Below are 21,024 nucleotides of genomic sequence, written 5' to 3' on the forward strand. Positions count from 1 at the left end.
CTGCGGCTGGGGGGGCGCACACTCTGAGGCTGGGGGCGCACACTCTGAGGCTGGGGGGCGCACACTCTGCGGCTGGGGGGCGCACACTCTGAGGCTGGGGGCGCACACTCTGCGGCTGGGGGGGCGCACACACTGCGGCTGGGGGCGCACACTCTGAGGCTGGGGGGCGCACACTCTGAGGCTGGGGGCGCACACTCTGAGGCTGGGGGGCGCACACTCTGCGGCTGGGGGCGCACACTCTGAGGCTGGGGGGCGCACACTCTGCGCCTGGGGGCGCACACTCTGAGGCTGGGGGCGCACACTCTGCGGCTGGGGGCGCACACTCTGCGGCTGGGGGCGCACACTCTGAGGCTGGGGGGCGCACACTGTGCGGCTGGGGGGCGCACACTCTGCGGCTGGGGGCGCACACTGCGGCTGGGGGGCGCCCTAGGGGCTCCCGGGGACCCTGCGCCCGCCCCCAACCTCCCGCGGTCCCCGCCCCGGCCCCGCCCCCGCCAGGCGGAGGTGCCCGGCCAGCCCCCAGGCTCCAGGGCGCACTGCGCGTCCTCCTGCGCCGGTAGCGGGCAGCGGGCAGGAGCAGCGGGCAGGAGCAGCGGGCAGCAGCGCTTTGTCCGGCCGCGGAAGCCCGCGGCGAGCGCGCACCCCGAGGGACCCGGCCCCCGAGCCTCTCCAAGCAGCCCGAGCGCGCAACCCCGGAGCCTCCCGAGCAGCCGCGCAGCCCGCGCCGGGCCTCGGGACAATGGGGCCGCGGCGGCTGCTGCTCCTCGCTGCGGGGCTCTGTCTGTGCGGCTCCCTGCGGGCCGCCCGCACCGGGACCTTCATGCGAGGTGAGAGCTGCCCTCGGGGTCCCTTCCTGGCCGCCTCTGCGGACCTTCGCGGCTCTGGGGTGGGTGGGAGAAGGAGGAATGCTTGGAGGGGGGGTGGCTGAGGGGAGTTGGGGTACGGGGTGGGGGGCTTGTGGTGCAGGTCGCACCTGCTCAGGACTTGACCCCTGAGAGCACCGGTGGTCCTAGTTTTTCTCCCCAAAAACATACTTTTCTTTCTTTCTTTCTTTCTTTTTTTTTTTAACCAGAGCCCTGCTCAGCTCTGGCTTATGGTGGTAGTGAACCTGGGACTTCAGAGCTTCAGGCATGAGAGTTTCTTTGCATAACCATTATGCTATCTATCCCAGCTTTAAATGTTTTACTTCTTTTGCTTTAGTGAGACACAAACAAAGAGAGAGTGCCCGAAGCCCTGCTAAGCTCTGGACTCTGGCTGCTGCTGGTGCTGGTGCTGGTGCTGGTGCTGGTGGTGGTGGTGGTGGTGGTGGTGGTGGTGGTGGTGGTGGTGGTGTGGGGTGGGGGGGGAGGGAATTGAACTTGGGAGCTCGGAGCCTCAGGTATGAAAGGATGCCGCAGGCCTGGACCAGTGCTGAACCTGGAGGAACAGGGTCTCTGGCAGGCTGAGGTTGTTGGTTGCATCTGTTGTCATCCTGTGGCCTGTTGCTCCTAGGACCACCCCCTTACCCCCCCCCCCCCCAACACACACAAAAGACTGAAGTGCTCTAATTCCCAGTAAATGGTCTGGTCTTCCCAATGTGAAATAGGGGACCACTCCCGATGCAATATTCTTCTGTTGACGTTGCTTTTTTTCTTGAACATTTGTTTTCAGACTAGAGGAGTGGTCGGTGTAGGAAAGGAAAGGTTCAGAGGCCAGGCGGTGGCGCAGCTGGGTAAGCGCACACATTACAGTGAGCAAGGACCCAGGTTCAAGCTCCTGGTCCCCTCCTGCAGGGGAGAAAATTCACCAGTGGTGAAGCAAGGCTGCAGCTGTCTGTTTCTCTTTCTCTCTCTCTCCCCCTTCTCTCTCTTGATTTGTCTCTATCTCTACCCAATAATCAATAAATAAGGAAAAAGTTTAGTGCCATGTCCCACTGAGCAGAAATTGATGCAGGATATAGAACCCTAACAAGAAAAAGCTGTCAGGGACAGTGGTGACGTTGCATCTGATCTCTAGAATCCATTCCTTCCAACCCGCAGCTCCTGCAGACATTAGGTGAGTTCAGTATTTTAATTTCTAGCCTGTTGCAAGGAGAAGGTTGTACACCTGGGCCAGGAAAATAATAATAAAATGCTCCGTTTCCCATGAGAGCAGCGTGTTTTTGACTAACTGGGTCCCTTCCCAAATAAACATGTTTTCTGATATTTCCCACTGAAAAGCAGAGCAGAAACGTTGTTCTTAACCAGTAAGACATTTGTTAGAAAGTTTCTTTTCAGTGGTAGTACTTTGTTCCCTCATTCTGGTCTCTGATTATTGATAGAAGATTACGTAGACCCCGTTGTTTCTGCAGTGGAGACAGCTCGTGGTGGGCAGGTGTGCCCAGATCAAGAGGTGACAAAAGCAACATCCTTCGGTCTGCTCCCAGCAGTCTTTACTGAGAGTTTATTCGGAAGGAAGGCAAAAAATAGGAGTCCCCAGAGACTCCCGAGTTTTTGCGCTCAGCAAGGCCACCTGTAGGCAAGATGAGCTTTATTGCCAAGTGCAAACACTTGGAAAGAGCATGGAAAGGTTGGGAGTAGTTAAGATGTGATGTCAGGTGTCACTGTGTTACTTAATTGGGGGACAACCTCTCCAGAACACTGATTTTATTATGAGTTGGGGCAAGCATGGTAGGGAATAGGTTCACAGAATGTTGAGTCTGCTGAAGTCACCTCTCTTCACAGTCGTCCCCGGGAAGGTTGTTGGCCTCTGCTGGTGTGTGAGGCCGAGTTGCTGTTTCTGCCGGTACTTCTCACTCCCCTGTGGCCTCAGTGGCTAGTGCTGCATGGGCAGGAAGACGACTGGACAGATACTGGCTCCTGTCTCTGCAGTGGATTCTGTAGAGCTTCTGGAGGGAGAAGAGAAAGGATGAGAGCTGGGAAGACCGCATCACGGTTCTGCAAAAGACGCTCGTGTCTGAGGCTCTGTGCTCACAGGTTCAGTCCCCAGCACCACCATCAGCCAGAGCCGAGCAGTGCTCTGGTCTTTCTCTGGGTCTCTCTCCTTTAAATAAAACACAGTATTTTTTAAAGAAGGAAGGAAGGATGATACACTGTCAGAGGCTGATTTCTGTGGAATGCAGCATAGTCACTTTAGATGATCTGCTTCACCCTCTCAACACAAGAGGAGAATTTAATCTCCCCAATCCCAGATCTGAGACCAAGATTCAGAGACAAAGGTACCAAAATTCCACACGGGCAAAGGGGCCTGGTCTTTCGAGAACTGTAAATCACTAATAAGATTAGCCCCAAATTGATCTCTCTCGTTTTTATTATTGTTACCATATTCACCACCAGTTCTGTCTGCCATAACCAGTTCTGTGTGATGAGACAAGGTTGCAGGGTGGTGAAGTGACTCACATAGGGGTGTGCAGACCTATTTTTGCCATTACCCAAACCTAGCACCCACAACCAATGGAGGAGGCGTCACTGCCTGAAAAAGTTGACCCAGCAAGGGGAAGTGACCACAACAAAAGAGGGGTTGTGAGGAACCCCCCCCCCCCAACAAAGGAAATCTCTCCAAGGCTGGGCCCACCCACCAGTGTGAGCCTGTTGTTTTCACCAGAGCACTGCTTAGTTTTGGATTCGGTGGCTGTGGGGGAGGGGAATTGAACCTGGGGCCTGTGGTGGTGCCTCTGGCATGGAAGTCTTTTTGCATAACAATTATGTTATCTCCTCAGCGCTCAAGACTTTTTGTCCCTATTCATTTCAGGCATTTCAGTTTGTGGTTATCTCACCTCCCAGGATAGGATTGTAAACACCCATTTATCCCCCGTGGAGTCTAGAAGGGAGCAGATGACTTTGTTGAGAATTCCCTGAAATTCATTCGTTAGTTGATATTCCTTTATCTGGGCAATTTCAGAGGCCATGGGTATGTGGCTCCTATGGGTCTACTTGCCTGCAGACATCAAGTCTTGATGTTGTATCTGAAGTGAAGACCTTGTCATTTGTCACTATACCAGAGATGGAAGCATGACTGTAAAGACAGTTCCTCCAAGTACATGGAGGGCTGGGGTTACGTGGCAAAGGAGATGGAGTGGGAGGGTCCACTGCTGCCCTTCTGCCTGTAGGGACAAACCCAATTGATGGCATAGACTAGAAGGGGCCTATCCTTCTCCTTGCAGGATGGGTGCCTAACCTCTGCCCAGGACCCCAGAGGAGATTCTCTCCCCCCCCCTCTCCTTCTCCCTCTCCCTCTCTCTCTCTCTCACTTATTTCTATTAGTGATTTAATACTGATTTCCAAATTACAAGATAACGGGCACAACTCCACACCGTTCTCACCACCAGAGTTCTGGATCCCTAATCCCTCCACTGGAAGCTACAGTAGTTCTCCCAAGGTTGCAGACGTGGGCTAGCTATTATCTCTACAACTGTCTGCCTCTATTTATATAGATTTTCCTCCCCCTTCCCCCATGGTCCCATCTTCTCTTCCTTTCCAAGTCACACCTACACCTATTACCACATCCATATGTCTCTCCCCTTTTCTTCTCTCTCTGGGTCCTGACGAAGTTGGAGGCCAGAGCCCTCTGGTCATCTTCCTCTGTCACTTCTCCCCTATTGGGAGGATGGATCAAAATTGTGTTGGGGGAGCAGAAGGTGGAAGGTCTGGCTTCTGTAATAGCTTCTCCGATGAACATGGGTGTTGGCAGGTGGACCCACACCCCCAGCCTGTCTCTGTCTGTCCCTCGTGGGACAGGGCTCTGGGGAGGGGAGAGTAGGGCTCAGGACATATGGTGAGGTTGTCTGCCCAGGGAAGTCAGGATGGCGTCATGGCAGCATCTGCAACTTGGCTGAGGCCGCGAATGTCTCAGTTGTAGTTGGTAGGTTTTGTTAAGTTCCATAGTTGTAGTTATTTGATGTTTGGGGGAAATTGGTTCTGGTCCGCATTATACCATGGCCGTTCAGGAAGTATCTGATTACCAATCACTCCCTCAGCCCCACCTCTACTCCTTCCCCCCCCCCCGGAGCTGTGCTCCATCTGACTTCTGTCTCCATCTCCCCGCTGCTTCCACTGACAAAGCTTCCCCACCTGCCACACACTCACGTTAAATGAAAAACGACCACTTTTCCTTCTACGGACATCCTCTGACTTCGTCTTCCCAACACACCCTTTGAGTAGTTGTAGTCTCATTATACAAGTAAGGAAAAACGGAACCCAGAATCGTTTTGAGTTGGAAGTGGAGCAGGAATTGGACCTCAGGCCTGACTTTCCCAAGTACAAGCTTTCTCTCCCATCGAGAGACCCCCCCTTCTTTCTTCTCCTCCTTCTTCTCCTTCTCCTTCTCCTTCTCACCAGAGCACTGTTGGGCTATTTTTTTATTATAACTTAATTTTATTTTAATAGTGTTTAATAATGATTAACAAGATTGTAAGATCACAGGGGTACAATCCCACACAGCTCCCACCACCAGAGTTCCGTGTCCCATCCCCTCCATGGGAAGCTTCCCTGTTCTTTATCCCTCTGGGAGTCTGGACCCAAATTCTTTATGGGGAGCAGAAGGTGGGAGTTCTGGCTTCTGTCATTGCTTCTCCGCTGGACATGGGTGTTGGCAGGTGGATCCACACCCCCAGCCTGTGTCTGTCTGTCCCTAGTGGGGCAGGGCTCTGGGGAGGGGAGGCTCCAGGACACATGGGTGAGGGCGTCTGCCCAGGGAAGTCAGGTTGGTGTCATGGCAGCATCTGCAATTTGGTGGCTGAAAGGCAGTGAGATATAAATTGTTTAATACATAGGAACCCAAAGGTAGGAAGGAATACAGCAGATGAAATTAGGGGTCTTCATATGGGGAGAAGCTAGGAAGTCTATTTTAAGTGGGTTCCAAGGGGCCATGACTTCAGCTCAGTTTATGGTGGTGCAGGGGATTGAACCTGGGATTTCAAAGCCTCAGGCATGAGTCTCTTTGCATAATCTTGCACTAGAGAAGTAACCCCCCGCCCCCCCCCCCCCCCCCCCGTGTTCTCTAGGTCCCCAGAAGGTAAAGTCTGTGCCCCCTTGGCTGGGTAGGCCAGACCCAGCACTGGGAGGGGCTAGGGGCTCACGGGGGGGGGGGGGGGGGGGGCTGTGATGTCAGCCTGCTGCTGTCACTTGGTAATGAGAAGAGGCTGAATATGGTAACGAGCCAGCTGTCAGTGCCAACTGTGGTCTCAGGCCTGAACAAAATACATAAAGCTGGACTGGGGTTTTGCTCCACGCTGACCAGAAACCTCCATCAAGTCTCCTGAGAGGCAAATTTCCCACGAATTAAAGTCATGTTAACAGCAACATCTGCCTGAACTAATTTCTTTTTGAGTTACTTTCTAGCCTCCTGCTCTCCCTTCTCTTTCGCAGCCCTTCCTTTGTGACTGTGGCTTTGTGTAGCAGACTGAGAGAACACGCTTTTTGGCCAGAGCCAGAGCCCACCAGCTGGGGTGTCTGCCTTTCCTGTCACACAGCCCAGGTTTCAACCCCAGCACCCACGGGAAGCCCCAGTGCTGTGGTCTTTCTTCCCATTGTCTGTCTGTCTGCCTTTCTCTCCCTCCATCTCTCTCGCTCTCCACCCTCCCATGTGTGTATGGATTTAAAAGGAAAAAAAAATTAGAGCTCTGGGTTTCTCTCTCTCTTTCTCTGCCACACACACACACACACACACACACACACACACACACACACACACACACACACGGCCGGGAGGGAGATTCTCTCCTGATTTGTCTACTTTCCATTGTGGGGAGTTTTTTTTTTTTTTTCAGCCCCTTTCTTGGTATATTCTCTGCTGGTGTCTTTCTGTCCCATCCTAATTTCACATTTTTTCCAGTCCAGACTCTCTTGGCCTTTCCTTTCCAAACATATGTGTTGGGACTGCTAACTCAGTAGTTTTGAATTTGCTCCTTTTCCGAACTGCTAACTGTTCTGGCTACTTTATTTCCCTGCACCCTTCCTGCCCCCTCCCTCACCCGACCTTTGTCCCTGTCACCCTCCTAAACTGGAACTCCGCTGAGCCTTGCTTGGGGAGCTCCACAGGAGAGAGAGAGAGAGAGAGAGAGAGCCGCCAGGGTACTTTCCTCCATTTGTGTTCACAGCCTTCTCCCCTTTCAGATCAGTTGGTTTGAGATTATATGTACTTCTTTCTTTCTTCCTTTTTTTCTTTCTTTTTTTAAAGGAAATCCTTAATTTCTTTATTGGGAATTAATGTTTTACATTCAACAGTAAATACAATAGTTTGTACATTCATAACATTTCCCAGTTTTCCATATAACAATACAACCTCCACTAGGTCCTCTGTCATCCTTCTTGCATCTGTATTATATTCAGAAGAACTTAACTGTATTGACTGCAAGCTTCCTGAAATATTACTTATGCAGAATAAATGTGTGGTTCATCTCTATGAATTTTCTTTTTTTTAAATTTTTTTATATTTATTTATTTTCCCTTTTGTTGTGCTTGTTGCTTTTCATTGTTGTTGTACTTATTATTGTTATTGATGTCATCATTGTTAAGCCAGAGAGAAATGGAGAGAGGAGGGGAAGACAGAGAGGGGGAGAGAAAGACAGACAGCTGCAGACCTGCTTCACCGGCTGTGAAGTGACTCCCCTGCAGGTGGGGAGCCGGGGGCTCGAACTGGGATCCTTATGCTGGTCCTTGTCCTTTGTGCCACCTGCGCTTAACCCGCTGCGCTACTGCCGGACTCCCTCTACGAATTTTCAGACCAGACCTCACAATATCCTCTACAGGTAACCAGAAATATTTTTCTTTCCTCTGTGTGTCAATGTCGTCATATGATCCTAACAATTATGACGTGATTCAGACATTTCAGTCCCCGGCATTACCACTAGCTGGAACTGAGTGCGTACTGGTGAAAACAAGCAAACAAACGTGGTCAGACATGTCAGTGTATTCCATTACTTCGTTTCTTTTCTTTTTAATTCTTTATTAGTAATTTAATAGTGATTAACAAGACTGTAACATAAGAGGGTATGATTCCACACAGTTCCCACCACCAGAGTTCCTGTCCCATCCCCTCCATTGGAAGCTTCTTCCCTGTTCTTTATCCCTCTGGGAGCATGGACCCGAATTCTTTATGGGGAGCAGAAGGTGGGAGTTCTGGCTTCTGTCATTGCTTCTCACTGGACATGGGTGTTGGCAGGTGGATCCACACCCCCAGCCTGTGTCTGTCTGTCCCTCGTGGGGCAGGGCTCTGGGGAGGGGAGGTTCCAGGACACATGGGTGAGGGCGTCTGCCCAGGGAGGTCAGGATGGCGTCATGGTAGCATCTGCAACTTGGTGGCTGAAAGGCGGTGAGATATAAAGCAGAACAAATTGTTTAATAAGCAGAAACCCAAAGGCAGGAATAAGGAAGATGAAGCTAGGGGTCTTCGGGTAGGAGAGACAGCATAATGGTGATGCAAACAGACTCTTATGCCTGAGGCTCCAAAGTCCCAGGTTCAATCCCCCATAAGCCAGAGCTGAGCAGTGCTCTCTGTGTCTCTCTCTCTGTCTGAATCTAAATAAAATAAATAAAATATTAAAAAAGAAAGAAACTAGGAGTCTTCATGTGGGAAGAAGCTAAGAAGTCTATTTAGTACGTTCCAAGGGGCCCGTGACTTTAGTCGTTTTTGCCTGAGCCCGACAGCTAACATGCAGGTGGACTAAAAGTCTTGTCTGGGAAGATGGTGTCAGAGTTGGGAATAGGACTAGAAAGCTGGATCAGGGCAGAGAGGAGCTCCCCAACATGAGGAACATCTATAAATACCATGAACTGTTTACCTCATTGATCTGAATAGGGCCCATCTCTGTTCCTCGCTGGTTTCTTTTAGTGGTCAACTGCTACGTCTTGGGTCAGAAGAGACGGGTTAGCAAGTCTTCCTGACCTAACTCAAATATTTTCTGAAGATGTTTGCATACTTCCTGTCCTCCATCTAGAGTCAACCAGTTCTTTAAAGAACACTGGTGACTTTCCTGGGGAAATAGTGTGTGTTTCCTTTAGAGGGTGTGAAGCTTTCTATGCATACTGCTATTCTGCACTTCATGCTATCTGTATGTGTGTATTATTGTTCCGTCGCTATCGTCTTTATTTCTCTCTTGCCTGTAGTGTGGATTCACTCATGGAGAAGTGCAGGGTACAATTGTCCTGTTCTCTGTGTCAGGCCTGGGACTTCTTCACTAATTCTCAAAAGACATCAGCCCCACAGAGCAGTGCTGAGTCAGAGCAGAGCTGGCGTGCAGGGGGAAGCTGGCATGATACGCACCCCACAATCACATGGGGCCCCCAAAAGAGTATTGAATCAGGGGCTGGGAAGTGGCGTAGCCGGTAGGTAGAGCCGTGTGTCACCATGTGCAAGGACCGGTGTTCACGGCCCTTGTCTCCATCGGCAGCAGGGGAGCCACACAAGAGGCAGTGCTGCAGCTGTCTGTTTTTCTCTCTCCTTCTGTCCTTCTCCCTTCCTTCTTAGTTTTTCTCTAGGCCTATCAAAAAAAGAAAGAAGGAAAGAAAAGAAAAAGAAGGAAAGGAGAGAGGGAGGGAGGAGAGGGAGAAAGCCAAAGGGAAGGACTCTGGGAAAGGAGGGTGACGAGGGTCTGGCGCAGGATGGCAGAAAGGCTCTTGAGCTGGGCGTGGGAGTGTCCTGCAGACTCCTGCCACGGGGGAGGTGAGAAGCTGTACCCATCTGTCAGCCACCATCTGGGGCGTGGGGGGGTGGTGGCGGCGCACCTGGTGGAGCACACATGTTATTACAGTGTGCAAGGACCCAGGTTCAAGCTCCCAGTCCTCACCTGCAAGGGGAAAGCTTCACAACAGGTGAAGCAGGGCTGCTGGTGTCTCTCTGTCTCCCAAACCCCTAAACTGTAAACCATTAACCAACCCCCCATAAAAAAGAAAAAAGAAAAACAAACAGATGAATAGTAAATACATAGCAGCTAATCACCGTGCTGCTTTTAGACCAGGTCTCTGCCTAGTCAGAGGAAAAAAAGTGTGAAGCATTGCCAGACGCGGGGGGGGGGGGGTAGATAGCATGATGGTTCTGCAAAGAGACTCTCATGCCTGAGGCTCCCAAGTCCCAGGTTCAATCCCCACATACTTCTGTAAGCCAGAGCTGAGCAGTGCTCTGGTAAAAAAGAAAAAAAAAAGTATTTCTGGACTTGCAGTTTTAAAAAATCGTCAGAGATAGTTCTATTAAAGCTTTAATATGATAATACTATATAATTTATATAATAGTGTATAATTAATAATATAATGATTTTAACATAGTCAATAATAAAACTAGTCTAGAGTTGTTTAGAGAAACCTAAATTAAGGGGGCCGGGCGGTGGTGCACCCGGTTAAATGTACATAGTACTAAGCACAAGGATCAAGGTTCTAGCCCCTCGCCCTTCAGGGGAGATGCTTCACAAGCAGTGAAGCAGGGCTGCAGATGTCTCTCTCCCTTGCTATCTCCCCTCCTCTCAATTTTTCTCTGTCCTGTCTAATAAAATGGAAACAATGGCCACCAGGAGCACTGAGTTTGTCATGCTGGCACTGAGCCCCAGCAATAGCCTTGGAGGGGAGAGAGAGAGAGAGAGAGAGAGAGAGAGAGAGAGAGAGAAGCTTAAATTAAGTGGAACTTAGCAAGGAATGTGAGACCTGATTGAAGGACGTTGACTGCTTTTTTATTGTGAAACTCTTACTTACCAACCACAGCAGCATGAGTTGCAGGAGGAACTGGCCAGCTGACAAGCACTTTCTCCTTGACCTGTGAGCTGAGTGGGGGCTGGAGGAGAGGCCAGAGACTCAAACTCCAGTTTCAGCCTCCAGGGCTTGGGTTGGTTGGATATGTCTAGCCACCTGGAATTGGTTTTGTTCTTTCTTTGATGCTGGTCTATACTTTTAAAGAAATTTTTTAATTTCTTTTTTTAAGTTTTAAAACTTTATTCATTATTGGGTAATTAAAACTTTATTCAAATTGAGAGGGGAGGGGAAATGGAGAGGGAGAAAGACAAAGAGACACCTGCAGCCCTGCTTTACCATTTAAAAAGCTTTCCTCCTGCTGGTGGGGACCGTAGGTCCTTCCACATTGTGACATATGCGCTCAACTAGCTGCCCAAGGAATAGTATTTAAGGAGAGATCATGAGTAGTCAATAGTTTTCAAATTGTGTCAGTCCTCTAGATAGTGTGAGAGATAGATAGATAGAGAGAGAGAGAGAGAGAGAGAGAGAGAGAGAGAGAACACAGTTCTTAATCTGGCCAGACTCCCACAACAGCAAGGGAGAAAATCACAGGATTTTTGTTGTTGATCCTAGGGCTTCATTGCTCTGGACTGACTTTTTCAGAGATAGATACAGAGGGAGAGAGAACAGGACCACAGCATTGAAGCTTCCCTGAGTGCACGGGGGGGGGGGGGGGGGGGCTTGAACCTGGGTTGTGCACACAGCAAGGCAGATGCACTATCTAAGTGAGCTATCGTACTGGGGTAAGAGAATTGTTTTCGAGGTTTCTCTGCATCAGCACCTTTCAGTTCGCATGTCTTTATGGGATTAGTTTCTCAGAAGCCACTCGTGCTTTTCAACTTTGGACATTCACCATGACCTTGGTGGTCACCACACATCTACCGAGGAGGGGGCGGGGGGCTGTCAGTACCAGCAGCCACACACACAGCAAATAAACACATCACGGGAGAACAAGAGCTCAAATCTGATTCAAAGCTCTGAATACTGGGGCCAGATACGTTGCAACTTGTTGCTCTGAAAAACTAAACCTTGCTGAAGAGAAAGGAGAAGCCCACTTTGCATTTTAAGCTGGAATAATGGAAAATGAACAGATAATTGCATTGGGGTGAGAGGAGGAAGAGAATGTCTTCCGTAGACTAATTGTTGTAGAGTGCAAAGTGAAAGCAGGTCTCCTAGTGGGGGTTGTGTTGTTATGTGGAAAACTGGGGAATGTTACGCATGTACAAACTATTGTATTTACTGTCGAATGTAAAACATTAATTCCCCAATAAGGAAATTTAAAAAGCAAGAAAGCAGGTCCTGTTTCACATGGGATGCAGGATTCTCTTGGCTGGTGGGTTTACAGGCCAAACAGGTCCTAGAACGTCTCTGTAGGCCCACACCTGTGCACATCTAATTTTTGACAAGGGGGCCCAAAGTACTGAATGGAGATAGATGAGTCTCTTTTCAACAAGTTGTTGGGGAAATTGAGTTGAAACAGTTGCAGAAGAATGAGACGGAACCACTGCAGTTCACCAGGCACAAAAGGAAACTCACATGGACCAAGGACTTGGATGTTAAACCAGAAACCATCAAATACTTAGAGGAAAATACTGGCAGAACTCTTTCCTATCTAAGTTTTATAGGCATCTTCAAAGACACGAGTCCAACTGCAAGGAATAAAAAACAAAAATAAACCAATTGGACTACATCAAATTAAAACATTTCTGTGCAACACAATAAATTACCACCCAGACAAAGATCCCTCACCGAATGGGAGAGTATCTTTGCATGCCGTACATCAGAAAAGTGTCTAATAACCAAAATATGTAAAGAGCTCACCAAACTCAGCAAAAGAAAAAAACAAGTGACCACATCCAAAAGTGGAGATGGGGATAATGAACACAATAGTCACCAAGGAAGAGATCCAACAGGCTAACAGTCATATGAAAAAAATAATTAAAGAAACTAGTCCTAGATCTATGCTCATACTACCTCACTGGGGGTCACTTAACCCTTCTGAGGTAAGCTTCAGTTACTAAAATGTAATTCTTTTTCTTTAATTGAGAAATAGACACCTGCAGGGGGACACTTCACAAGCAGTGAAATAGGTCTGCAGGTGTCTCTCTCTTTTCATTTCTACCCCCCCATCTCTTCCTCCATCTCAGTTTCTCTATGTCTTATCAAATGAAAAGGGACGGAAGGAAGGAAAGGAGAGAGAAAGAAGGAGAGAAAGAAAGGAAAAATGGAGGAAAGAAGAGGAAAAGAGTGCACCAGGAATGGTGGATTTGTAGTGCTGGACCAAGCCCCAGCGATAACCCTGGAGTCAAAAAATTATAAAATAATTTTAAAAAATAAGCAGGAGGGGGAGGAGGGTACACCAGCAGCACTGCCTCCCTGCCCACGGACTTTCCTCCTGCAGGTGGGAACCTGGGGCTTGAACCCAGACCCTTGCACGTGGCTGCATGTGCTTCCGCCAGATGTAACACGACCCGGCCCCTCTGATAAATGTTTCAAGTGGAAGATTTGGGTGGCTAAGGGTGCCAGAAGGGCAAAGATTATGGCTGAGTTTCTCTTTCTCTCTCTCTCTTCTGGTTGGTACTCGAGTCTGGTTGACCTGTCACTTTGTCACTCGCCTGTGTGCTGTTGGCATTCTGGCTCTGGACTGGTGAAACCCTCAGTTTAAGCTCTCTGCAGCTGCACTGATCTGCTAAGGAAGGAGATGGGGAGGCGGGACGATGGCTGAGGTGGTATAGACACCTTGTGGTTAAATTTAAAAATCACCCAAGGAGTTGTGGCTTTGACAAATATAGTCTTCTTGCAAACAAAGTTAAGAAAGCGGAAATTATTGTCACATGGTCAAGGCAACTGGAGCCGTCTTCCTTCCTTCCTCCGGTCATTCATTCGTTCCTCTCTCTCTCTCTCTCTCTCTCTTTCTTTCTTTTTTTCTTTTTTTTTAAATTTATTCATTTATTTATTCCTTTTTGTTGCCCTTGTTGTTTTATTGCTGTAGTCATTATTGTTGTGGTTATTGATGTCATCGTTGTTGGATAGGACAGAGAGAAATGGAGAGAGGAGGGGGAGACAGACAGGGGGAGAGAAAGACAGACACCTGCAGACCTGCTTCACCGCCTGTGAAGCGATCCCCCTGCAGGTGGGGAGCCGGGGGCTCGAACCGGGATCCTTATGATGGTCCTTGTGCTTGCGCCACCTGCGCTTAACCCGCTGCGCTACAGCCCGACTCCCTCTTTCTTTTTCTTTTGCCTCCAGGATTATCACCAAGGTTTGTGCCAGCACTATGAATCCACTGCTCCTGACAGCCATTTTTTCCCATTTTGTTGGATGGGACAGAGAGAAATTGAGAGAGGAGAGGGAGAAGTGAGGGGAAAAAATAAGATACCTGCAGACCTACTTCACCATTTGCAAAACTTGCCCCCTGCAGGTGGGGTGCCGGGGGCTTGAACCTGGATCCTTGCATGTGTCCTTGTGCTTAGTACTATGTGTGCTTAACTGGCTATCCTACCGACCGGCCCCCTGGGGCCTTTTTTTTTTTTTTTTTTTTTACCCAGAGCCCTGTTCAGCTCTGGATTATGGTGGTGTAGGGGATTGAACCTGGGACTTGGGAGCCTCAGGCATGAGGGTCTCGCAGTCTCACTGCATAACCATTATACTATCTACCACGACCCCCTGGAGCCCTTTTTCTACACTGAATTTGCTTCTTACTCCCTAGCCTTTAAGAATCCTCTCCACCAGCTTTCTTTATAATCTTTTATTTGTTTGTTTGTTTGTTTCCCAGTTGGATGGGGTAGGCCCGCCCGAGGGGTAGCTTGCAAATCTAGACCAGGAGTGAACTGTTCATACAGACGAGTGGTTTGTGCAGACAGGAAGTCAGCGCTTTGCTCCTTCATGCCTGGTACTCAGCCTTTCCCGATGTCTGAGAGTGTACTGTTTATTGACCTCGGTCCTTCTGAGGAGCAGAGTTTTAAAAGTATTTGCTTGTTGTCAGGAAGACGGGTCCTGACATGAGAGCGGCCTAGAATGTTCCCAGCTGTGACCATGGACTGTGAGCTCAGACTGACAGGGACTCAGAGGCCACACAGGCTCCTGTGCTACATAGGAATAGACGTGGGCCCTGGGTCAGATCGATGAGGTAAACAGTTATTTAAATACTTTCCTCATATTGGGGAGCTACTCTCTGCCCTAATCCATCTTTCTAGTCCTACTCTCAACTCTGACAGCATCTCCCCAGACAATACTTTTAGTCCACCTGCATGTTAGCTGTCAGACTCAGGAAAAAATTACTAAAGTCATGAGTCCCTTGGAATATACCTAAGACAGACTTCCTAGCTTCTTCCCACATGAAGACCACTAATCTCATTTGCTCTATTCCTACCTTTGGGTTCCCGTTCATTAAGCAATTTGTCCTGCTTTATATTTTCAGCCACTAAGTTGCAGTTGCTGCTATGATTCCATCCTGACTTCCCTGGGCAGACGACCTCACCCGTGTGTCCTGGAACCTCCCCTCCCCAGAGCCCTGCCCCACTAGGGACAGACAGACACAGGCTGGGAGTGTGGATCCACCTGCCAACACCCATGTCCAGCAGAAAAACAATTACAGAAGCCAGAACTCCCACCTTTGGCTCCCCATAAAGAATTTTGGTTCTGAGGGCCGGGCAGTAGCGCTGCGGGTTAAGCCTTTTAGTGCACATGGCGTGAAGAGCAAGGATCCCAGTTGGAGGCCCCGGCTCCCCACCTGCAGGGGTGTCGCTTTGCAGGTGGTGAAGCAGGTCTGCAGGTGTCTATTTTTCTCTCCCCCTCTCTGTCTTCCCCTCCTGTCTCAATTTTTCTCTGTCCTATCCAACAACAATGACAGCTATAACAACAAGAGCAGCAAAATGGAAAAGGTGGCCTCCAGGAGCAGTTGATTCATAGTACAGACACTGAGCTCAGCAATAACCCTGGAGGCAAAAAAAAAAAAAAAAGAATTTGGGTCCATCCTCCCAGAGGGATAAAGAATAGGGAAGCTTCCAATGGAGGGGATGGGACACGGAACTCTGGTGGTGGGAACTGTGTGGACTTGTACCCCATGTGATCTTAGAGTCTTGTTCATCACTAAGAAAAATCTTAAAAAGTATTTGCTTATGCCAAGACAAAGTGTGGCCCGCTGTTTGGACAGTTCCCCGGTGAAGTCCATCATCTCTCTGCATCTCTTGCTTTTTATCACTTACTCTCCTAGCAAGAAAATGAAAAACAAACTTGTGTCTCTTCCATTTTTTTTCTTTTTCAGGGTCAAATGCCACAAATGGATCTGTGTATCTTCGGACGTTTCCGATCGTATATAGCAGTGAATATGAGCCCTTCCCAATGGGGGAGGAGGAGGGGAAAAACGCAAGTGGATTCACTGAAGCCTTCAATCACAGCCATCCTCTTCAACAACAGCCCTTTGTCTTCATCTCCGAAGATGTCTCAGGCTACCTGACCAGCACTTGGCTCACTGTCTTTATCCCCTCTGTCTACACGGGCGTGATTGTAGTAAGCCTGCCTCTCAACCTCACGGCCATTGTTGTGTTCATCTTGAAAATGAAGATCAAGAAGCCTGCCGTGGTCTACATGCTGCACTTGGCCACGGCCGACGTGCTTTTCGTGTCTGTCCTGCCCTTTAAGATCAGTTATTACTTTTCGGGAACTGACTGGAAATTCGGGTCCGAAATGTGTCGCTTTGTCACCGCGGCCTTTTACGGTAACATGTATGCCTCCATCATGCTCATGACAGTCATAAGCATCGACCGGTTTCTGGCTGTGGTGTACCCCATCGAGTCCCTCTCCTGGCGCACCCTGGGCAGGGCCTCTCTCTCCTGTCTGGCCATCTGGGCGGTAGCCGTGGCGGGAGTGCTGCCTCTCCTCCTCCAGGAGCAGACGGTGCGGGTGCCGGGGCTCAACATAACCACCTGTCACGATGTGCTCAACTCCTCCCTCCTCGAAGGCTACTACGCCTATTACTTCTCGGCCTTCTCCGCCGTCTTCTTCTTCGTGCCTCTGATTGTCTCCACGGTCTGTTACGTGTCTATCATTCGGTGTCTTAGCTCTCCCGCAGTTGCCAACCAGAACAAGAAGTCCCGGGCCCTCTTCCTGTCAGCTGCTGTTTTCAGCATCTTCATCCTTTGCTTTGGGCCCACAAACATCCTCCTGATTCTGCACTACTCCTCCTTTCTCTGGGGCTCCACGGCAAACACCGCCTATTTTGCCTACCTCCTCTGCGTCTGTGTCAGCAGCCTCAGCTGTTGTCTCGACCCACTCATCTACTATTACGCCTCCTCGGATTGCCAGAGGCACCTCTACAGTGTCTTGTGTTGCAAAGAGACTTCGGATTCCAACAGTTATAACAGCAGCGGCCAGTTGATGGTGAGTAAGGTGGATACTTGCTCTAGTAACCTGAATAATAGCATTTATAAAAAGCTATTAACTTAGGAAAAGGGCACTTCTCATGAGTTAAGTCGAAAAGGTTAAAGAGAAAAAAAAAAAAAGCAAGTACCATGAGGACTCTATGATTCCCTGGCCCCCTCAAAACAAAGTATCATCTAAAACAACACATAACTGGATTTTGCAAGCCCCCTCAAAACAAAGTATCATCTAAAACAACACATAACTGGATTTTGCAAGCCTCTCAAAACAAAGTATCATCTAAAACAACACATACTGGATTTTGCATGCCTCTTTCTTCTGAACATCACTCGGCATTTATGTTTGTTAATGACAGGAAAAGAAAACAGCCGGAGAAAACTCTTAGAGAGTATTGCCAGTGCAATAGTAATAACTGCATGTCACTCTTTGTCCTGTTTGATGACTTACTATATATGTGTGTGTATGTGTGTGTGTTTACATGCGTATGTATCGTCTACCGCGCAGTACAGATTGGGCACTGTGGACTCTCACCCTCTGAGATTATAGACATAAACTCTGACTCTGGTTTAATAAGCAAAGTTTAGCTTGCTGGAGTTTAACCTTAAGCATCCGTCAGCAGTGAGGGATTCTACAGTTTGAATTTAGCTTTATTGAATAAGAATGTTTTGAAAGTGCTGGGCAGCAGTGCTGAAGTTACTGAGAACTAAGACTATGCAGAAAAAACTCTGCTTTACTCATTTAAGGCTATCAAGCCTGAGCTCTTAAATCATGAAACATATGGCAGGGTCACTTTTTTTTTTTTTTTGATGCTTTACAAGCTGTATATGTAAATTTACAGAGTACAAGTGCCACAGTGACCTTCGGCTGGCTTTCAAAGTGACTTCCCCCCAAGGGAGGGAGGAGTCCAAGCAGTAGATCCCAGAGCAGACCCAGACTGGCCACAAACTCTCCCACAGAAAGAAAGAACCGTCTGGCAGAAGGCAGCCGGACCGTCGTCACACTCTCCTCCTGGGAGTCCATGAAGGGTTGACTGTGAACAGATCATGCTTATTAAAATTCACTGAAACCAGCTGTGCTGCTCCAGGAGAGAATACTGTACTGTGCCATTTCTCGTGACCATGGATGGACTTGTTGTGAGGGTGGAGAAGTAATTGCTGTTTATTCCCAGCACTTACCCTTCAAGGTCCTTTCGCAGAAGGAAGACCCACTGTGTGCTCTTTCTGGGCTTTCTGATGGGGGTGGGCATCCAGGCCTGTGTAAGGAGGAGAGCTACCTGTGAGACCAGCAGCGCACAGGCGCTGTGTAGGGCCGGGGGGTGGCCGAGCTGATTTGAGAGCACACGTTATAGAACGCAGTGTAGGAAGAGTCACTACAGAAGAGTCTTTTTAACCAGCGTTACCAAGCATGCTTCTCACATCAAGGCCTTCCGGTTGAAGAACATTGAGCTTTTCTTGGTCTGACTTATTTTGTGAGCCACTGCTTCTTGTGGCTGTGACTTGAGAAGAAGGTGACAGAATACAGGAAGTTCAACTTTGACAAGTCTATCCATCTCCATTGATTGGATGTTATTTATTTAATATGTTTGTTTAAGACATGACTCAAAATCAGAATTACTTAGATGTTATGTCAATCTTAATGGAAATAGAATAAAAGTGAATTGATCAACAAGGGCAACAAAAGGGAATAAATAAAATAAATAAATATTTTTAAAAAACTGAATTGATTTTGAAATGTAGGAAAACTATTCACTATTTTTCACTTTTCCTAATGAGTTCATGTGATGATTTTAAAAGCATTTCTTCAGCCCACTGATAAGTTTCAAGTATGACATCCTCGTGGTTTGGACAGAATAGTCTGATATTTAGGATGGAATATATGGTCTTTTCCTTGTAGAAAAAAAAAAGTTGATATCTTAAATAAATAAATAATAGTGAACAGTGCCAGGTAAATATTGACTTATTTAAAAGAGCAAGCTATGTCTAGATGTCACAAAGTAATTGACGTAGACGTGTAAGTAGCACTGATGTTGCTGATTAGCTGTGTTGGCTTTACCTACCTGATGGAGGCCCTCTGCTGTCCGTATTTACTCAGTCTGTGTGTCACAAGGCTCTGACTTAGTAAGGCTGTCACTGCTGTAACTCTCACTCTGTACTCATAAATCCTTGTCACTTGTTATATTCTCTCTTTTTAAAGAGGTGTATGTGGTCTCTATTAATAAACATGAAAAAGTTCTTGGCATCTGTTTGGAATGTTTTTACTCTTCTATTTTGCAGGGTCCTGACAGGAAGCCTGCTTGAAGGTCTTCACTGATTAGCCCTTAATGAAGGCTGTGTACAGAATGGGGAACAGGTGTCATTAAGACAAGGGACAGGGAAGCTGCCAAAAACTAAGCTGGGGGGAGCTGTTACCACTCCAGGCCCACTGGGCTCCGACCTCTGGCCTCTTGCTGACACCTCCCTCCCGATGGCTCCTGAACTTAACCCAGATTAAAGGTCAAGAGAACCAGGGTGTGAGAGGTCAGAAGATCAGTTTCTTGGGGCCTGCCAGTGGCACACCCAGCTAAGTGTACATAGTACAAAGCACTAAGATATAGGTTCGAGCCCTGGCCCCCTACCTGCAGGGGGTATGCTTCACAAACCGCAAAGCAGCCTTGCAGATACCTCTCCCCCCACTTCTCTACCTTTCTATCTCCCCCTTCTCAACCTTTCTATCTCCCTTCCTCTCCATTTCTCTCTGTCCTGTCAAAAAAAAAAAAAAAAGGAAAAATGGCCTCCAGGAGCAGTGGATTTATAGTGCAGACACTGAGGCCCAGAGATAAGCCTGGAGGCAAAAACACAGAGTATGGTGGGAGCACACCTGATTTGTACTTCTGAGGCTGCTGCTTTGTACTTCTGTGGTGCCGAGTTCAACCTCCATCATCGCCACATGTGTCCCTGGCCCATACCAGAGCGAGCAGTGCTCTGGATTCTCTCGTGTGTGCACTATCTTCCGTGAAAATAAATCTGTCTTTAAAAAGAAGGTACAGAGATAAAGTACTGCTATACCAGTGAGTTGATGTACAGTGAGTTCACACATGTGTGGCAGGTTCCGTGTGGCCCGCCTCAGTGCAGGGACCTCGCTTTCTCTCTGCCTGCTTGTCTTCTGAGAGCTGAAGAGAAGTCTAGATTCTGACAGCATGTCTACATTTAGAGTCAACAAATACTATTCCAACCAAATGAGGATTCTGTTAACAATTTTTTTAAAGTTTCTCTTTAAAAAATCATTTATTGGGGAGTCAGGTGGTAGCGCAGCGGGTTAAGCACACGTGGCACAAAGCACAAGGACCAGCATAAGGATCCCGGTTCGAGCCCCCGGCTCCCCACCTGCAGGGGAGTCGCTTCACCGGCCGTGAAGCAGGTCTGCAGGTGTCTGTCTTTCTCTCCCCCTCTCTGCCTTCTCCTCTCTCCATTTCTCTCTGTCCTATCTAACAATGATGACATCCAAAACAACAATAATAACTATAATAAAAACAGCAAGGGCAACAAAAAGGGAATATAAATAAATATACAAGATATTTTTTAAATTCATTTATTATTGGATAGAGACAGAAATTGAGAGGGGAGGGGTAAATAGACATGCACCTGCAGTCCTGCTTCACCACTCATGAAGCTTTCCCCCTGCAAGTGGGGACCAAGGACTTGAACCTGGGTCCATATACACTTAGTGAGGTGTGCCACTGCCTGGTCCCATGCCTTGTTTTTGAAGATTTCTATTTTTCACTATTATTGCTAATTTTTTTAAAATTATAAAAAGGAAACACTATAGGGGCCGGTTGGTGGCACACCTGGTTAAGTGCACGTGTTACAGCACACAAGGACCCAGGTTTGAGCCCCTGGTGCCCACCTGCAGGGGGAAGCTTCACACAAGTGGTGAAGCAGGGATGCAGGTGTCTCTCTGTATCTCTCCCTCT

General features: G+C 48.3%; 1 protein-coding gene across 1 annotated transcript; it reads left to right on the forward strand.

The window, feature by feature from the left end:
- Window positions 1-441: 441 nt before the first annotated feature.
- F2R (coagulation factor II thrombin receptor) lies at window positions 442-19,306 on the forward strand. The gene is made up of 2 exons (XM_060201063.1): window positions 442-827; window positions 15,961-19,306. Exons 1-2 carry the CDS (start codon window positions 740-742, stop codon window positions 17,139-17,141), a joined length of 1,269 nt encoding a protein of 422 aa, XP_060057046.1. The 5' UTR covers window positions 442-739; the 3' UTR covers window positions 17,142-19,306.
- Window positions 19,307-21,024: the final 1,718 nt, after the last annotated feature.

Source organism: Erinaceus europaeus, chromosome 11 (assembly GCF_950295315.1).
Source record: "Erinaceus europaeus chromosome 11, mEriEur2.1, whole genome shotgun sequence".
Taxonomy (NCBI): Eukaryota; Metazoa; Chordata; class Mammalia; order Eulipotyphla; family Erinaceidae; genus Erinaceus; species Erinaceus europaeus.